The sequence below is a fragment of the Eublepharis macularius genome, chromosome 4 (genome assembly GCF_028583425.1).
Source record: "Eublepharis macularius isolate TG4126 chromosome 4, MPM_Emac_v1.0, whole genome shotgun sequence".
Classification (NCBI taxonomy): domain Eukaryota; kingdom Metazoa; phylum Chordata; class Lepidosauria; order Squamata; family Eublepharidae; genus Eublepharis; species Eublepharis macularius.
Window position 1 is genome coordinate 88,591,534 of NC_072793.1, and position 15,518 is coordinate 88,607,051.

The 15,518-nt window shown below is 39.9% G+C and overlaps 1 protein-coding gene across 1 annotated transcript in view; it reads right to left on the minus strand.

Annotated features, from left to right (window-relative positions):
• The window catches only part of ADAM19 (ADAM metallopeptidase domain 19), an 89,726-nt gene that overhangs the window by 47,822 nt on the left and 26,386 nt on the right, over positions 1–15,518 (minus strand). The window contains exon 6 of the mRNA XM_054976366.1: positions 164–242. Coding sequence (XP_054832341.1) covers positions 164–242 — 79 coding nt within the window. The remainder of the gene's footprint in view (positions 1–163; positions 243–15,518) is intronic.

A 15,518-nucleotide genomic window follows, 5' to 3' on the forward strand; every position in this document is an offset into this window, starting at 1 on the left:
TTTCATGAGGGGGCCTTTATACATTTGAACCAGGTTTAAGTCTTCAGTCCTGTGAGTAAGTCCTATTGAATTCAGTGAGCAGATCTGTTTAGGATTGCATTGTAAGTATAATCCTAAACCAGCTTAACTTGGAAACCTAAAGCAGTGACATTGAAATACTTACTGTGTGGTTCAAAGCGATGGTGTGGGGGGCTCCACTCTTAGTATAATGAGTTTCAGTATAGCTTGGTGCAAAGAGCTGCCTGCCAGAAATGAGAAAGAAATATAAAGATAGAAAGAATTACATTTTGCATGTTAGCAAAACTGTCCAACTGAGTGAACAATATCATGCTGCCATGTCTCTCCAAGGGCTTATCCTACTATTCAGCAAAAAAAATATAAATCGTTCCAGAACTTATGTGGGATTAAGGTTGGGCTTGTTCAAAGCTGTGTCAGCAAAAGCGTGCTTTTGATTGGTTGCACAATATATTGCTGAAATAAAGTACAATATGTACCATAATGCTGAATAAAACACATATAGTGGTAGATGGGCTTTCTGAAAGGATGACATTTGATATTAAGAGGCCTTTGGGACTTTAACATGATTCAAGGAAAGGAAAAATGTCTCGATTTTCACCCTCTCCATAATTTATAAACATATATCTTGCCTCCACTGTCATCTTTTCTAACCTTAAAAAGCCACGAAGCACACTGGGTGGTCTTGAGTAAGTTACTAAGTCTTTGCCTAATGTATTTTATAACATTAATAATGTAAGACTTGTAAAGCATTTTTACTCAGAATGTGCTAAAGAGACAACTGAAAATGACTAATGCCATCATGACAGTTATTTCTTTGCTACGTTCCTGCAAAACCCATTCATTTTTTTCTGTTCATCATCACTGCTACAAGCCATTGATAGTCCTGCATCTGCAGAATGCAGCAAATCATAAATAATACAGACACAAATACTACAAATGCATTTCACTAGAAAGTAAGCCCTGCTATCTTCTGTACCATCATGGGCTGTAGAGCATGAAGCTGCAAAAAACACATTACTTCCCTTCCAAATTGTATTAACCTCAAGGAAACCAGCTCGAACATTATCAGAGAGCAAGAAAAATCCTTTGAATAGGCCACACCAAACCATCCGCTTGCCTGTGGGTGTTTTCAGGAAACTAAATGAGATTACGCTGCAATGACAAATGTAGTTACAACCTGGAATTGACCCCATCTTGGGACAGTTATTATCTGTGGATTTTATGATTTGAACTGTTGTTTTGATGAACTGTTGTTTAATATTTGTATTGTATTTTATAACTGTTGAACCTCGCCCTGAGCCCGCTTCCGGGAAGGGCGGGTTAGAAATGTAATAAATAAATAAATAAATAAATAAATAATCCAGAATCACCTGACTGATTTGCATTGGATGTGAGTAGAGATGGGCACGAACCTGAATACAAACCAAAAAAACCCCACCCAGTTCACGGTTCGCGAACTAGTGGTTCGTGGCAGCTTGTTTCCACGAACTTCCACTAACTGGTCTACTGGTTCATTTGGTTCGTACTAAAGGGCAGTTTAAATGGCCATTAACCCAGGGAAATGGCCATTTAAACTTTTCCTGCTGCTTTCAAGTGGCAGGTCCCTTTAAATTATCAGCTGGCAGGCAACAGGGGGGATGAGTGAAGCTATTGTGGTGGAGCATACAGAGAGAGGTGGTCCTGCATATATAATGTACCCAGAGCTTTGTATGTGATGACCAGTACCTTGAATTGAGCTTGGTGACTGATGGGCAGCCAGTGGAATGACTGCAAAATGGATGTAAGGAAGGACATAAATGCTAATATTCTATGGTCTTCAAGTCCCCTAGTACCATTTCAGGATTCAGGTTTGGGTTTTTCCAGGATTCCAGAATTAATGGCTTCCATTATTCCTGTTGGAAATGAAGGACTTTACACTATCTCCTAGCCTCAAGTTACAAAGGGAGACTGCAAAAGAGTCAGCAAGACAGAGAAGTCAAGGGTCTGTGCATCCTTCCTTTCTACTATTCTGATGCTATCCTTTTGAAGTGCAGATTGGTACTCTTAGGGACTTCCTTTCTTCTTCACCTTCCCTTTCCTCACTCTGTTCTCCATCTTGTAGCCATAAGTGTAGGACATGCTTCCTGTATCTCTCTGCATCCTAGCTTACATAGTCAAATTAGAATGCTATCTCTGCTCCTTTCCTATCTCAAGTGGAGATCTTTAAATAAAGGACACATATTTCTTTGCTCAAGATAAAACCATGCTCCTTGTGGATATTTGTTCTTTTGTGGGCATACGTGCACACTTTTGAGGTACCCACTAGGCAACTCTGCCATTAATTCTCTATGGGAAACTTTTTCGTGGCACTAGAGGGGCTGTTTTGCAACCAAATGGCACCAAAATGCAGGAGAGCTAGTGTTGCCTGTCCATTAAACACCTCCTCCCTCAAGTTCCAAGAGAATTGGACCAAGGAGTCCAATTCTACTGGCCTCTGAAGAACAAGGGTCCCCAGCCATTCCACTTGCAGGAGTGGACTGGGAGGAAAAATAGACATGGAAAAGAGCCCTGTCACTACAAAGGAAGAAGGGGAGGAGCTAGCCAGACTTGCAGCTCTGTAGGGGCGTGCACCTGGCTCATGCTGGCTGGGAATTACTTTTCCCAGACCAAGTGAGACTCATGCCAGTCAGGTGCTGCCTTTCCATTGCCTAGGAAACTTGTTAAAGGGAAAAAACTCAAAGATCCTTAAAATGCTGGCCCCAGATATTCCTGAATATTTCTGGAAACATATAAGACCCGGATACTGGTATTCCTAAGAATCCCCAACACTGCTCTAGCTAACATAATATACCCCAAAACACTGATAAAGTATTTTTGGATATATTTTTGTATCATATATATCCAACTGCACATCCCTCAGCAATGTACGAAGTGTGTTATAGTAGCCTAGATTAGATGTAACCAGGGCTTTTTTTCAGCAGGAACGCGGTGGAACAGAGTTCCAGAACCTCTTGAAAATGGTCACATGGATGATGGCCCCACCCCCTGATCTCTAGACAGAGGGGAGTTTAGATTGCCCTCCGTGCCGCCGCCTCCGCCTCCATGTGACTATTTTCTCCAAGGGCAACCCACTGAGTTCTACCACCTCTTTTCCCAGAAAAAAAGCCCCGGATGTAACTCAGCATAAATGACTGACTCAGTAGAAAGCTTTTTATCCAAACTTCCTTCATAAGCTGTATCTCCAAGTCCTGATTATTATTTTTTTCAGCAAGAAGCCCTAACCAAGGCATCAGTGCAATTTTAAACAGGTATAGCCTTCTAAGATCATTTATTTCAATAGTGTTACAAGGATATAATTCTGTTTAGGATTGCACTGAAAGATGTTTAGGTGAACTGAAATTCAGGTGAGAAAACGGAGGGATGCAGAAACTAGGATAATCTGTAGACCTTCACATTTTTTCACTTGAAGTTCAGCTTGACTGAATGCCTTTGATGCCTGATAGTGCTTTGGATTCAAAAAGGTTGGTTGAACAATATCCAAGTCAGGACTTACACCCGGGAAATCCTATGAAACCATGAAGGGTACTATATAATCAAGTTATATTGTTTATATATTCCCTTAATTGTTTGCCATTCACTCAGTTTCCTCTTATTGTTTCCCTGAGTATGATGACATTCTTTAAACTATTTTTTAAAAAAACAGGAAATAAAGGGATTATTTACAGTAAAACCAAATGTACAAACAAACCTCCACAATCTGATTTTTGCCATTCTTACACAAACAATGTTACTGTGTCCTACACTTAGGAGCAAAGGATGGAGAAGTTAGCAAGTGTAATAGCTCGTGTTTGTGTTTTGAACTCAATCAAGATTTCACATCAGTCAGCGATGAAGCTACCAGAGCACAGCCCAGTGTTGAGTGAGGCATGCCAACACTCACTGATTTCAGTGGGCTTTTAAGTATGTTTAAGTCTTGATGCAGACGTTATGCATAGTTATAATTAAAATTAACTACAGTTAGTGAGATCATCTGAACATAGGCCACTCAGCTAACTATGATTAGTTAAGGTCCATCAAGCCAGGATCTGAAATCTTGGCTTGGAATTGGTTTATTATCTACTCTTTGTCTTAACTGTGGTTTCAGGTGAGGTTCACTATTATACAAGCATAAAAAATGCTTAATAGATTCCTTTAAAGAAATCCCTGTTGAGGATTCATAGCCGAAACAATGCAAAATCAAAATTGTTTAGTCAAATGACAATCTAATATACAAATGGCAATATGGTTCAAATGTCACTTGTCCAATACAGTCTCTTGAAAAACTGATTTAAACACATCTGTTGGTGTATCAACCAAATCTTGTAAGGTGCTGATAGCCACAAACTTTTAAAGTAATTTTTGCACATCTCATATGCTATTCCTTTAAGGGAAAAAAAGTCAATTTTTTGGCAAAACAACTAACGTTCAAACCCTTTTGACAGTCCTTTTGACAGGTAAATCTTTACTTCATGCACTCTCAGCTATTGGGGGATAAAGAGTCATGAGGTATATTTTCTCTGCCCCACAGATATGCCATAAGGAGGGCCCTGCTGGATTAAGCCAATGGTTCATTCAGTCAAACATCCTGTTTTCCACACAATGGCTGACCAGATGCCCTGGAAAGCCACCAGCAACGTCACAGAGATTCCTCCTGATGCTTCCTCTGGCAATTAAGTGTACTGCCTCTGAGCTTATTCAGTCATTGACAGACATTTTGTACCACTAATTTGCTTACTTTCCTCTCAACCCAAGCCATACAAGATAGTGGCCATCACCATGCCAGAGTTCCAGAAGTTAATTTTACATTATTCCTTTGTCTGGCCTGAATCTACTTCCCATCAATTTCATAGTGTAGTCCTGAGTTCTGGTATTTTGGAAGAGGGAGAAAAGGTTCGTCCATTTTCTCCAAGCAATGCATAAACCTCTATAGTCTCCTCGCCACCACTTTCTAAAGTGAAAGTGCAAGAATTATAAAAAACTCTATGGTGCTTTCCCATTATATCTTTGGGTAGAATTAGCTGAAATCTGAGACAATTAAAGGTTTTTTTTTAGCATAAGCTCATTTGATAGCACAATGTATCAGAATCTCAGAAAACAGGAAGCAAATAAACTATAAGCTATTTCGTCCTTAAAACACCTAGACAAGAGGATGGCCTAATCTCTGAGACCTTCTGAGTCATGTACAGCAATCTTCTGAAAGATCAAGAGCCACAAGCCATGTACAGCCTTTATGAACACATTAAATATAAGTGAACTATGCAGAGAACCATCTCCATGTGGAAACCGTCTGTGTTTTGCTCAGTCAGGACACGAAAATCAGTAATTACTATTAGCCCTGTTTACTGACTCTTTCTACTACCACCACAAATAACAGCCCTAAAGAATAACAACATTTGACAATGAATATTGTGCCAAAACAGTCAAATCTGCACGCCAGGAAGCAGAGCCACATTTGCTGATGTGTTATTTTATAAAACAGCTGTTGGTGTTTCAGCCTTGTAAGGTGCTAATATCAGCATTTGTTGACTTGTTTTAATCTGTATTTTATCTACACTGCTCAAAGAGAAATGTGCTCTTTTTGATAACACTAACTATAAATTGGGAATAGTTCTTTCAAAAAGTCCCAGAATTGCTGTTGTTGACCCTGCATCAATGTGTTAAGAGTCTTAAGTAGACATGGGCACGAACGGGGAAAAAAATGAACAGGCTGTTCCTTGTTCGTTGACATCCACAAACAATGAACAACGAACAGTAACGAACATGACCCTGTTCACAAACATGTTTGTTGTTCGTGGCGCCTTAAAGATCTCTTTAAACTATCAGCTGGCAGGTGGTAGAGGGAATTCCCCCCTGCCAGCTGATAGTTTAAAGGGCCTTTTCCTGCCACGTGCAAGGGGCAGGGCCCTTTAAACACCTCACAAACTGACCTTCCCAATGTCCAAAACCAACCAAATTTGCAGGGGACCTAGTCTTCACTGTCTTCCGAAGACCCCCCAAGTTTCAGAGAGATTGCACCCTGGAAAAGGCATGATCCATGGGTCCTTCCCTTTGTTGTCATTTTCTCTTCACAGTGGCAAAAACGTGACTCTCTGGTGGAAGCTACTTTGAGGGGTTACAAACTGACCTTCCCAATGTCCAATACCCACCAAATTTGCAGGGGATATAGTCCTCACTGTCCTCCCAAGACCGCCCCCCAAGTTTCAGAGAGACTGCACCCCAGGAAAGGCATGATCCATGGGTCCTTCCATTTGCTATCATTTTCTGTTAACAGTGGCAAAATGGAACTGCCTGTTGGAAGGTAGCTACTTTGAGGGGTTACAAACTGACCTTCCCAATGTCCAATACCCACCAAATCTGCAGGGGACATAGTCCTCACTGTCCTCCAAAGACACCACAAGTTTCAGAGAGATTGCACCCCGGGAAAGGCATGATCCATGGGTCTTTCCCTTTGTTGTCATTTTCTCTTCACAATGGCAAAAACGGGACTCTCTGCTGGAAGTACTTTGAAGGATTAAAGCCAGAAGGAAAGCCAGAAGGAGTTCAGACAGAGTTCAGCCCCTGCCATTGCCAGGGTAATTGAAAGGCCCCAGACTGTCTGGCTAGATGGCTGACGAAAGCAACGAATGAGGCTTGCAACGACCACTTGTTCGTTTAGAATGGAGCCTCACAAACAGCTTGTTGGTGAACAGACAAACGGGCTGTTTGTGGTTTTTTCCGTTCGTAATGCTGTTCATGCCCATGTCTAGTCTTAAGTCATGTGCAATTTTGTATCTCAGTGTGCAATCAAATACACAATCACAAAACAAGCATTGCTTATTTTTGTGATCCAAGCAGAAAGAACAGTGATTTGGGGCAAAATAACTTAGCAATGTGATTCTATGCATGCTAACTCAGAAATAAATTCTATCACATTCAGTGGCACTTATTTTTAAGAAAGTATGTATAGGATTGTAACTTTAGACCACTGCCCCCACCCTCCATAATTGCTTGTAGAACTTGGGGAGAGAGATGTAAAAAGTAAACATAGTGTTTTCTGAATAAGAACATTCTACAGACTTTCTGAAGCCACACCAAGTTAGAGTGAAATGAATTCTGAATAAATGAGCACAGAGTCATACTCAATGGGATGCACTCCCAAGTAGCTTGAATAGGATTACAACCATGTAGCACAATCATATGCCTATTTACTTTGAAATAATTTCCAACAAGTTCAACACAGCTTATTCCCAAGAAAGCATGCACAGGACTGCAACTTTGTCTGCCTTAATCCCAGAAGAAAATGCTTCATCTCAGAAAGGATATCATTAGTTGGGCAACTGGAGAGAACTTAATCTTTTTACAGCATCTTTGCACATGTTAACCTTTTGTTTTTAAATAACCTGTGTAGATGTAACTTTCTGCCTACAGCTTTAACATCCTCATAATGGTATATAATTCCTGGCTGAAAGTAGGCAGCTGTTGCCAGTTTTCATTTAACTGAAAACCTTAGAAGCAGGGTTAACTCCAAAGAGTCAGCAATGGTCTGGCCCAGAGCCATAATGTACAGATGTCTTAAAGACTGTGTTATTCTTCCAGCTCCATTTGGCCCCGATTCACCCCATCAATGGCGCCATTGTTCAGAACAAAGCCTCCATCTTAATGCCATGGGGCTGCTTCGTGAAAGAGCCTGCAGAGAAGGGGGCTTCTATTTTGTGGTGTTAAGCACCATTACATGATAGGGATGTCAAATATCTTATGAGTGAGGCAGATGGAAATTTAGAGCAGAACAAAGCGTTATGTCATAAAATGGAAGCATGGGAATAGAGAGATACATCACAGATCCCTTGTCGCGTGGCTGTTCTGGAGACCACATCCTTTCTTACATAACAGAAAGCCCCATCTGAACAGAGAGAGAAAGGAATCCTTGTAGTATGCTAGTGTGGTCCATGTCTTTCCTGCTATAAGCCCATGAAGCAGCTTAACTCAGCATAGCAGCTTAACTCAGCATAATTTAAAAATTATCAAAGAATATCTGGATACATTTACGGCAATCTCACATCCCAGTATTAATCATATAAGTCACATTTGGAACATGGATAGTACACTGGAAGTAACTCATTGATTTCATTTCATGATTATGGCCTTGTATCTATTCTTAGTCTACAAGCAGCATACAGCTGCATCCAGAGATTGCTAAATATGGCACTATTGACATGCTTCAGCATTCATTCACAACTAGATTATCCTGTGTAGACAAACCAACCCAGTTGTGAATGACACCATGGATAGTATAAAATTTATAGTGACACCACCAATTGTTCTTCCAATAATAGCAGGGGTGACCAAGAGGAAGTCCAAAGAAATTTCAACTAGACCCTTGCAGCCATACACACATCCAAAATATAATGCCCACAGTATAACTTTTTAAAGAAAATTTAAGTTCTCAAGTTGTAAAATACATATACCATACCTTATTCTTTTTGATTTTGTATGCAAAATAGAAGTAATATAAATGTAAGTATATAGTTCAGTGTCTGACATATGCTCCACAGTGAAAAAATTTTTAGATTGATAGCACCAACATTATATTTAAGTAGCAATTTCAGTAGCAAAATATGCTTTTGACCCCAGCAATGCAATCTAGAGAACTCAGTGACTTCCCAAGCTATGATTGCTCATTGTCTCAAGATACAGAATACAGTTTTAAATGTCCAGTATCTCTTTTTCCAGCTAGAGGAATGTTGAGATGAAGCACTTACAGAGAACTCTGCAACTCTAGTATCCTTCTTTTATCTGCAATATCATTCCCCTTCAAAAATGAGGAAGTCACAACACTATTATTACTACAAAGCTCATCAAATGAGTTTTGATTTTTGCAAGCAATGCTAACACTAAGGAAATAATTGATTTCTTCCAGGAAAATTATGTAGATGCACAAATTGCATTCAGACTTGTGGTGAGAGGAGAAAGATACTGAATTTGCCTATTGTTTGGAGCTCATATGAACACAAGGAGGACTCTGCTAGATCAGGCCAGCAGTTCATTGAGTCTAGCACCCTGTTGCACACTATGGCCAACCAGCTACCATATAGGGCCAGCAACAGGGTACAGAGGTACAGGCCTTCCCCTGAGGCAGTGCCCTTCTCCTGGCATTGGTACTGCCTCTGAAAATAATGTTCCCTCTAATCACCATTGCTAGCAGCCATTGATAGACCTATCCTCAGTGACTCGGTCTAATCCTCTTTTAAGGCTCTGTATGCCTGTGGCAATCACTACATCCTCTGGCAGTGAATTTCACATCTTAATTGGTTATTTCTTTTGTCCATCTTGAATCTACTGCCCATCAGGTTCATTGGAAGCTCACAAGTTCTAGTATTTCAGGAGAGGGAGAACAAATTTTCTCTTTCTACTCTCTCAACCCGTGCATAATTTTATAAATCTCTATCATGTCCTCCCTTTGTCATCTCTTTTCTAAACTGAAAAGTTCCAGACTCTTCAGCCTTCCCTCATAGGAAAGACATTCCAAGCCCCTAATCTTCTTGGTGGCCCTCTTCTGTATTTTTTTCCCAACTATGCAAGGTACTTTTTGAGATACAGTGACCAGAACTGCACATTGTATTCCAAATGAGGCTGCACCATAGATCTATATAGGGGCAGTATAATATTGGTCATTTTCTTTTTCTTTTTCATTAAAGATTTAATACAAGAAACGATAAAACCATAAAATACAATACAAACAAGAATTAAAATTAAACCATAAAAGAAATGATCAAAACAACTCTTGGCAAATTGTTAAAAACCCAAGAATTACAATAAACAGGCATTTAAACTTTGTTGCATTGAGGGGATTACATCTCCGGCATTTAAAACAGGTTTTCATATTTCATCATATTCGAATAAAGGGACTACCATATGCAAGTTCCCAAAAAACAGATTATGCATAATCCTACCCATCAAATATTGCTCCCAGATTTTCTGATACCATTTTTTTAGCAATGGCCCTACAAGGGATTTCCAATTTCTAGCAATGACCAGACGAGCAGAGGCAACCAATGTCGAAACAAGAGATCTGGTATTCCTATCTAGCATAGAGTCGGGCCAAAAATCCAATAGGAGAAATTCTGGGGAGTATGGCAACAAAAGACCCACCATGTTGGATATCTCTTTGTGAACCACTCTCCACAATTCCTGAACAAAATGGCATTCCCACCACATATGTAGGGTCGTGCCTTCCTGCTTACAAGATCTCCAGCACAGAGGGCTCAACGACCTATTCATTTGATTCAGTTTATGTGGCGTTAAATACCAACTGGACAACAGCTTGTAAAACTGGAGTTTAATATTCCAACAACTAGATTTATTGGAATGGGAGTTCCATATCTGTTGCCAATCAGATTCCAAGAAAATCCGTTTTAAAGAATCAGACCATTTTTTTTGGTACGGCAGAGGGTCTTTATATGTCACCCTTAATAATAATTTGTAAAGGGTTGAAATCATACCTTGTTTACCATCATTCCCACCCCAAATCATTTCCTCAAAAGGAGTTAGGGGTCAAAGCAAATCCTTGGACCTGATCAACTTGGTGAACAGATGTTTCAGCTGAAGATATCCTAATTCTGAATCTTTCTTCCACTATAGATGTATCTAGAATTGTCCCATTTTTAATCCAGTTAATAATCAACAATAACCCAGAGTCTACCATTCCCTAAACTCACTTAAATCCTTTCCTGGAGGAAACCAATCTTGGTTAGTGAAAGGTGTTAGGGAACAAATACCAGGAGCTAAGATTTTCCTATGTTTATCCTAGGTTTTCAGCAAGTTGTCTAATAGGGAATTAGAAGAAGTCATAACTGGCCTGTTTTTAGCTGAGGACCAGAAGGTTACTGGTAAGGAAAGTGGTGAAGAAAAGAAACTTTCTACAGAGATCCAGGCTTCCGTTGGATTCAATTTTAAAGCCTGAATCAATGGAGCCAAAGAAGAGGCAGCATGATATAAAGAAAGGTCTGGGACATTCAGACCACCTAAACCTGATAGCTGACGTAACGTCCAAAACCCAACTCTTGGTTTGCAACCAGACCAAATAAACTCATTGAGAGCCCTTTGCAAAATCTGTAATTTTCTTGGAAGTATTTTAACTGGGAGGGATCAGAATAGAAACATAAACTTAGGGAGAATAAGAGATTTAACCAGTGAGATCCTATCAAACCATGAGTAACTTTGTTTTTTCCATTTGGAAAAAAGGTTAAGCACAGATTTGAAAAGTTCATCAAAATTTACCCGCACATCATCATTCAAGCGTATGGGGATATAAACTCCTAGATATCTCATCTTCTTAGTAACCCATTTGAATGGGTTTCAAATGGGTCATTTTATTTTCAACCCCTTTCCTAATAATTCCCTGCACAGAGTTTGCCTTCTTCACTGCTGCGGCACACTGAGTTGACACATACATCAAGCTATCCACTATAACCTCTCTTTCCCTCTCAGTCTCAGCAAGTTCAGACCCCAAAAGCATATATTTGAAGTTGGGATTTTTGTTCCAATTTGCATCATCTCACACTTCCCTGTGTTGAACTTCCTTTGCCACATTGTTGTCCACTCACCCAATTTGTGGATATCCTCTTGGAGCCTTGGTTTTCACCATCCTGAAGAGATTCATGTCACCTGCAAACATGGCCACTACACTGTTCACCCCTAGTTCCAGATCATAAAATGCATATTGATCACTAAAGGCATATTGTTTTTTGTTATGAGATTGCTTTTCCTCCCCTTTGCTTGTAATATGAGTATTTACATTCTTGCTGAAGCCCTCCAGATGCTTGCTTACCATCATCATTCCCTGCTCTCAGAGAAATCCTGACATGATACATCTTTCTTGCTTGTGATCTTTTGTTTCTATGGCCGATTGTATTATCTGCTAAGATATTTTTAGAGGTACTGTCCTTAATACAAGGAATAACTTCCATTCTTTTTAAACCCTGGATTCATTTTTTAATTTATTGTGTTGATCTCTATGCTTTCATTTCACTGCTTCTCATTCTTTACTTCCCCTAAAACTTCTGTAAAAAAATAATGGCGATACTAGTGATGCAATCCATTTCAGATTGGGGTATAAACCCAGCAGCAAACTACATACCAGATGACAACTAACTGACTAGTTTATCCTTTCAGTTTTAGGTGTAATTGCTTTTTACTTGTGCATAATTAGAATTACCATGGTTTAAAAGTCAGTACAGGGTGAATGTTACCCATGAGGGTTATACTTACTGTACTTTCTACGTATCAAGTACAGATTTCCTTATAAAGATGAACAGCAAGTTTAGATGAATGAGAGCTCCAGCTCAGGAAGTTAACACAATATAGGTGTTCCGTTTTGCTAGCTTGTTGAGAGCAGACATCTGATGAAAATAGCACTGTGTGATTCCCAGGAGGCACCTGGAAATTATGTCATCATATTCAGAGTTAATCTACTGCTAATGTTTTGCTCAAGACTCTGCTCTTGCCAACTTAACTGTACCATTCATAGATTTACCATTACTGCTATATGCGGGTCAAAAATGCTGTAGCAAATTAATAAACCAACAAGAAAAAGAGGGTACCATCTCTATACTAGGATGCAGATCCAGACTAATTCATGGGAACAAAGTACTGATAACTTTTTGTAACAAAGGGTCTGGCATGGAAGCCTGTTATTGAGTTGTTGCAACAAGTCATCTTTCCTGCATTTAACATTACTCCTTTGTTTCCCAAATGCAACAGTATACAAACATCTGGGAAGTACTAGAAACCCCATCCTTTACTAGAACAGGAGTGAAATCAGCATTAGCTCCAATGGCTAAGGGGGCAAAGAAGAGAGAATTCTAGGGGGGGGGGACATAAATGCAGTGGGTTTGCATCTTCCATGAATCCCTACAGATGCCCTTTAAATGTCTGTAACCTGGCTTAGGTCCAGCAAGACAGAATTTGTCCTACTTGAGCAAACAGTAATACCTGCATTAATCTTGAAACGTCTCTAATCTGCTGGTACACTTTCAGGTGATTAGTACAGTTGTTTTATAGAATTCAGATAAAATTATTTAGAACATCCAGGCATCATCAGCCCTGTTTCCATTATACTTCTCAACTCAACCAAGGCAGATCTAGCTTCTTTTACAAATGGCTCTTCAATGCTTGTATATGTGTGTTAGGCAGTGGCTGTATTCTACCACAGATCTGGCTGTAGTCAATAAACCGCACTTGATTGAAGCATATAAGCAATACCCTTCGCATTCACAGAAGTATGAAAGACATTAAAATTATTGATGGCTGAGCAAATATCCTATCTCATGAACTATTAAACAGCAACAAGAAACCATTTTTTCATATGAAGCGCAGCTGTGGGCCAGATCACAGTTTGAAACTTCAGCTTAGTGAACAACAATGTTTTTGTCAACATTGCCACTTGCCATGTAGCAATTAGGGGCAAAACCGATGTGATAAAGATGAATCTCAATCAGTCTATAAACATTGTAGTCACATGCAGATGCAGTATGTGGCTGTACATGAACACAACAACTTTTGTACAGACTGATGGAGATCAGGTATACGGGCACCTGCATAGGAAGCATGGCAAGAGGATGCCTATATCCTGTCTCCTGAGGTTCACAGTTCTCGTAAGGGAGTGTCACTTCCTATATTACAGTAGAAGCTATTAAAGGAAGAGTGCAAGTAATTTATACATTTTTCCTCACTTCTCAAGAAAAAGAACAAGTTACACTGAAGCCACAGAGAGGAAGTGACACAACATCTGTTTCTCCTGTACAAAACACCATCAAAAAGGGACACTAAGAATCTGAGAAAGTGTGGAGGAAAACAGAGCTCTTAACCCTTCTCCAGACAAAGTATTACTCCCTGAAAGGGTTAAAGAATCCCTTCTCTCCTGTCTTTCCCTGTCTACCACTTTCCTGTCTACCACCATGCAGTTTGCAAGACAGAATGGACTGTTGGGGCTTCTTCATACATATGACCGCATTTAGTTTAACTAACAAAACAACATAAAGTAGCAAGTGGAACATCTTTGCCAGCAGACTGAGATCTGGACTAAGATTCTGTTCCTTCTTTGTTACAGGCAGGGCTTTTTCCCAGGGGAAACGGAGTTCCGGAACCTCTTGAAAATGGTCACATGGCTGGTGGCCCCGCCCCCTGATCTCCAGACACAGGGGAGTTTAGATTGACCTCCACGCCGCCAAGTGTCACTTCCTCTCTGTGGCTTCAGTGTAACTTGTTCTTTTTCTTGAGAAGTGAGGAAAAATGTATAAATTACTTGCACTCTTCCTTTAATAGCTTCTACTGTAATATAGGAAGTGACACTCCCTTACGAGAACTGTGAACCTCAGGAGACAGGATATAGGCATCTTCTTGCCATGCTTCCTACGCAGGTGCCCGTATACCTGATCTCCATCAGTCTGTACAAAAGTTGTTGTGTTCATGTACAGCCACGTACTGCATCTGCATGTGACTACAATGTTTATAGACTGATTGAGATTCATCTTTATCACATCGGTTTTGCCCCTAATTGCTACATGGCAAGTGGCAATGTTGACAAAAACATTGTTGTTCATTAAGCTGAAGTTTCAAACTGTGATCTGGCCCACAGCTGCGCTTCATATGAAAAAATGGTTTTTTGTTGCTGTTTAATAGTTCATGAGATAGGATATTTGCTCAGCCATCAATAATTTTAATGTCTTTCATACTGGAGATCAGGGGGCAGGGCCACCAGCCATGTGACCATTTTCTCTGAGGGCAACCCACTGAGTTCCACCACTTCTTTTCCCAGAAAAAAAGCCCTGGTTACAGGTATTTAGGCTGGATGTGGTCAGAAGTGTGAGTTGAAAGGCAAGAACCAAAAGACCCTTGGCTTCCGGCCTATGGCCCCAAGTGATCCAAATTAACAAAACCAGCATCATCTCTGGATGTTGAAGCATCATGAGTTGTTTTTTGCATTTATTTCTCCAGACAGCTTTGAATCTCTATATGTGAGAGAAAAGCAAAATATTTATATTTCCATTCTCACCGTTTTGGAAAGAAGACAGAATTGTTTGTGATATGAACTGTGGTTCTTGAAGGCTTATGCTACAGTAAAGTCGGTTAGTCTTAAAGGTGCTACTGGACTCTTTTCTATTTTGCTACTACAGACTAACACGGCTAACTCCTCTGGATCTATGACCTGGATTAGGTAATACTGAAGCCCTAAATTGTTTTGTATGGCTGGATGGAAGTATCTAAATATCACCCACATGCAGCAGTCATGTCTTTACGCTTGGTGCATGGGTTAAAGTGATCTAATTTCTAATATTTGGGTACAGGATTAAAAAGAGTTTTGCAAGGCATATGATCTTAATGAGGTGTTTACTAGAGGAACCTCTTCACTTCTACGATAGAAGCTGTATTTGCTGAAGTTTTCCCTGCTAGAATAACTATTCAAGATATAAGTATGGCTTTTGGCTTTGTCGATAGCAGGCCAC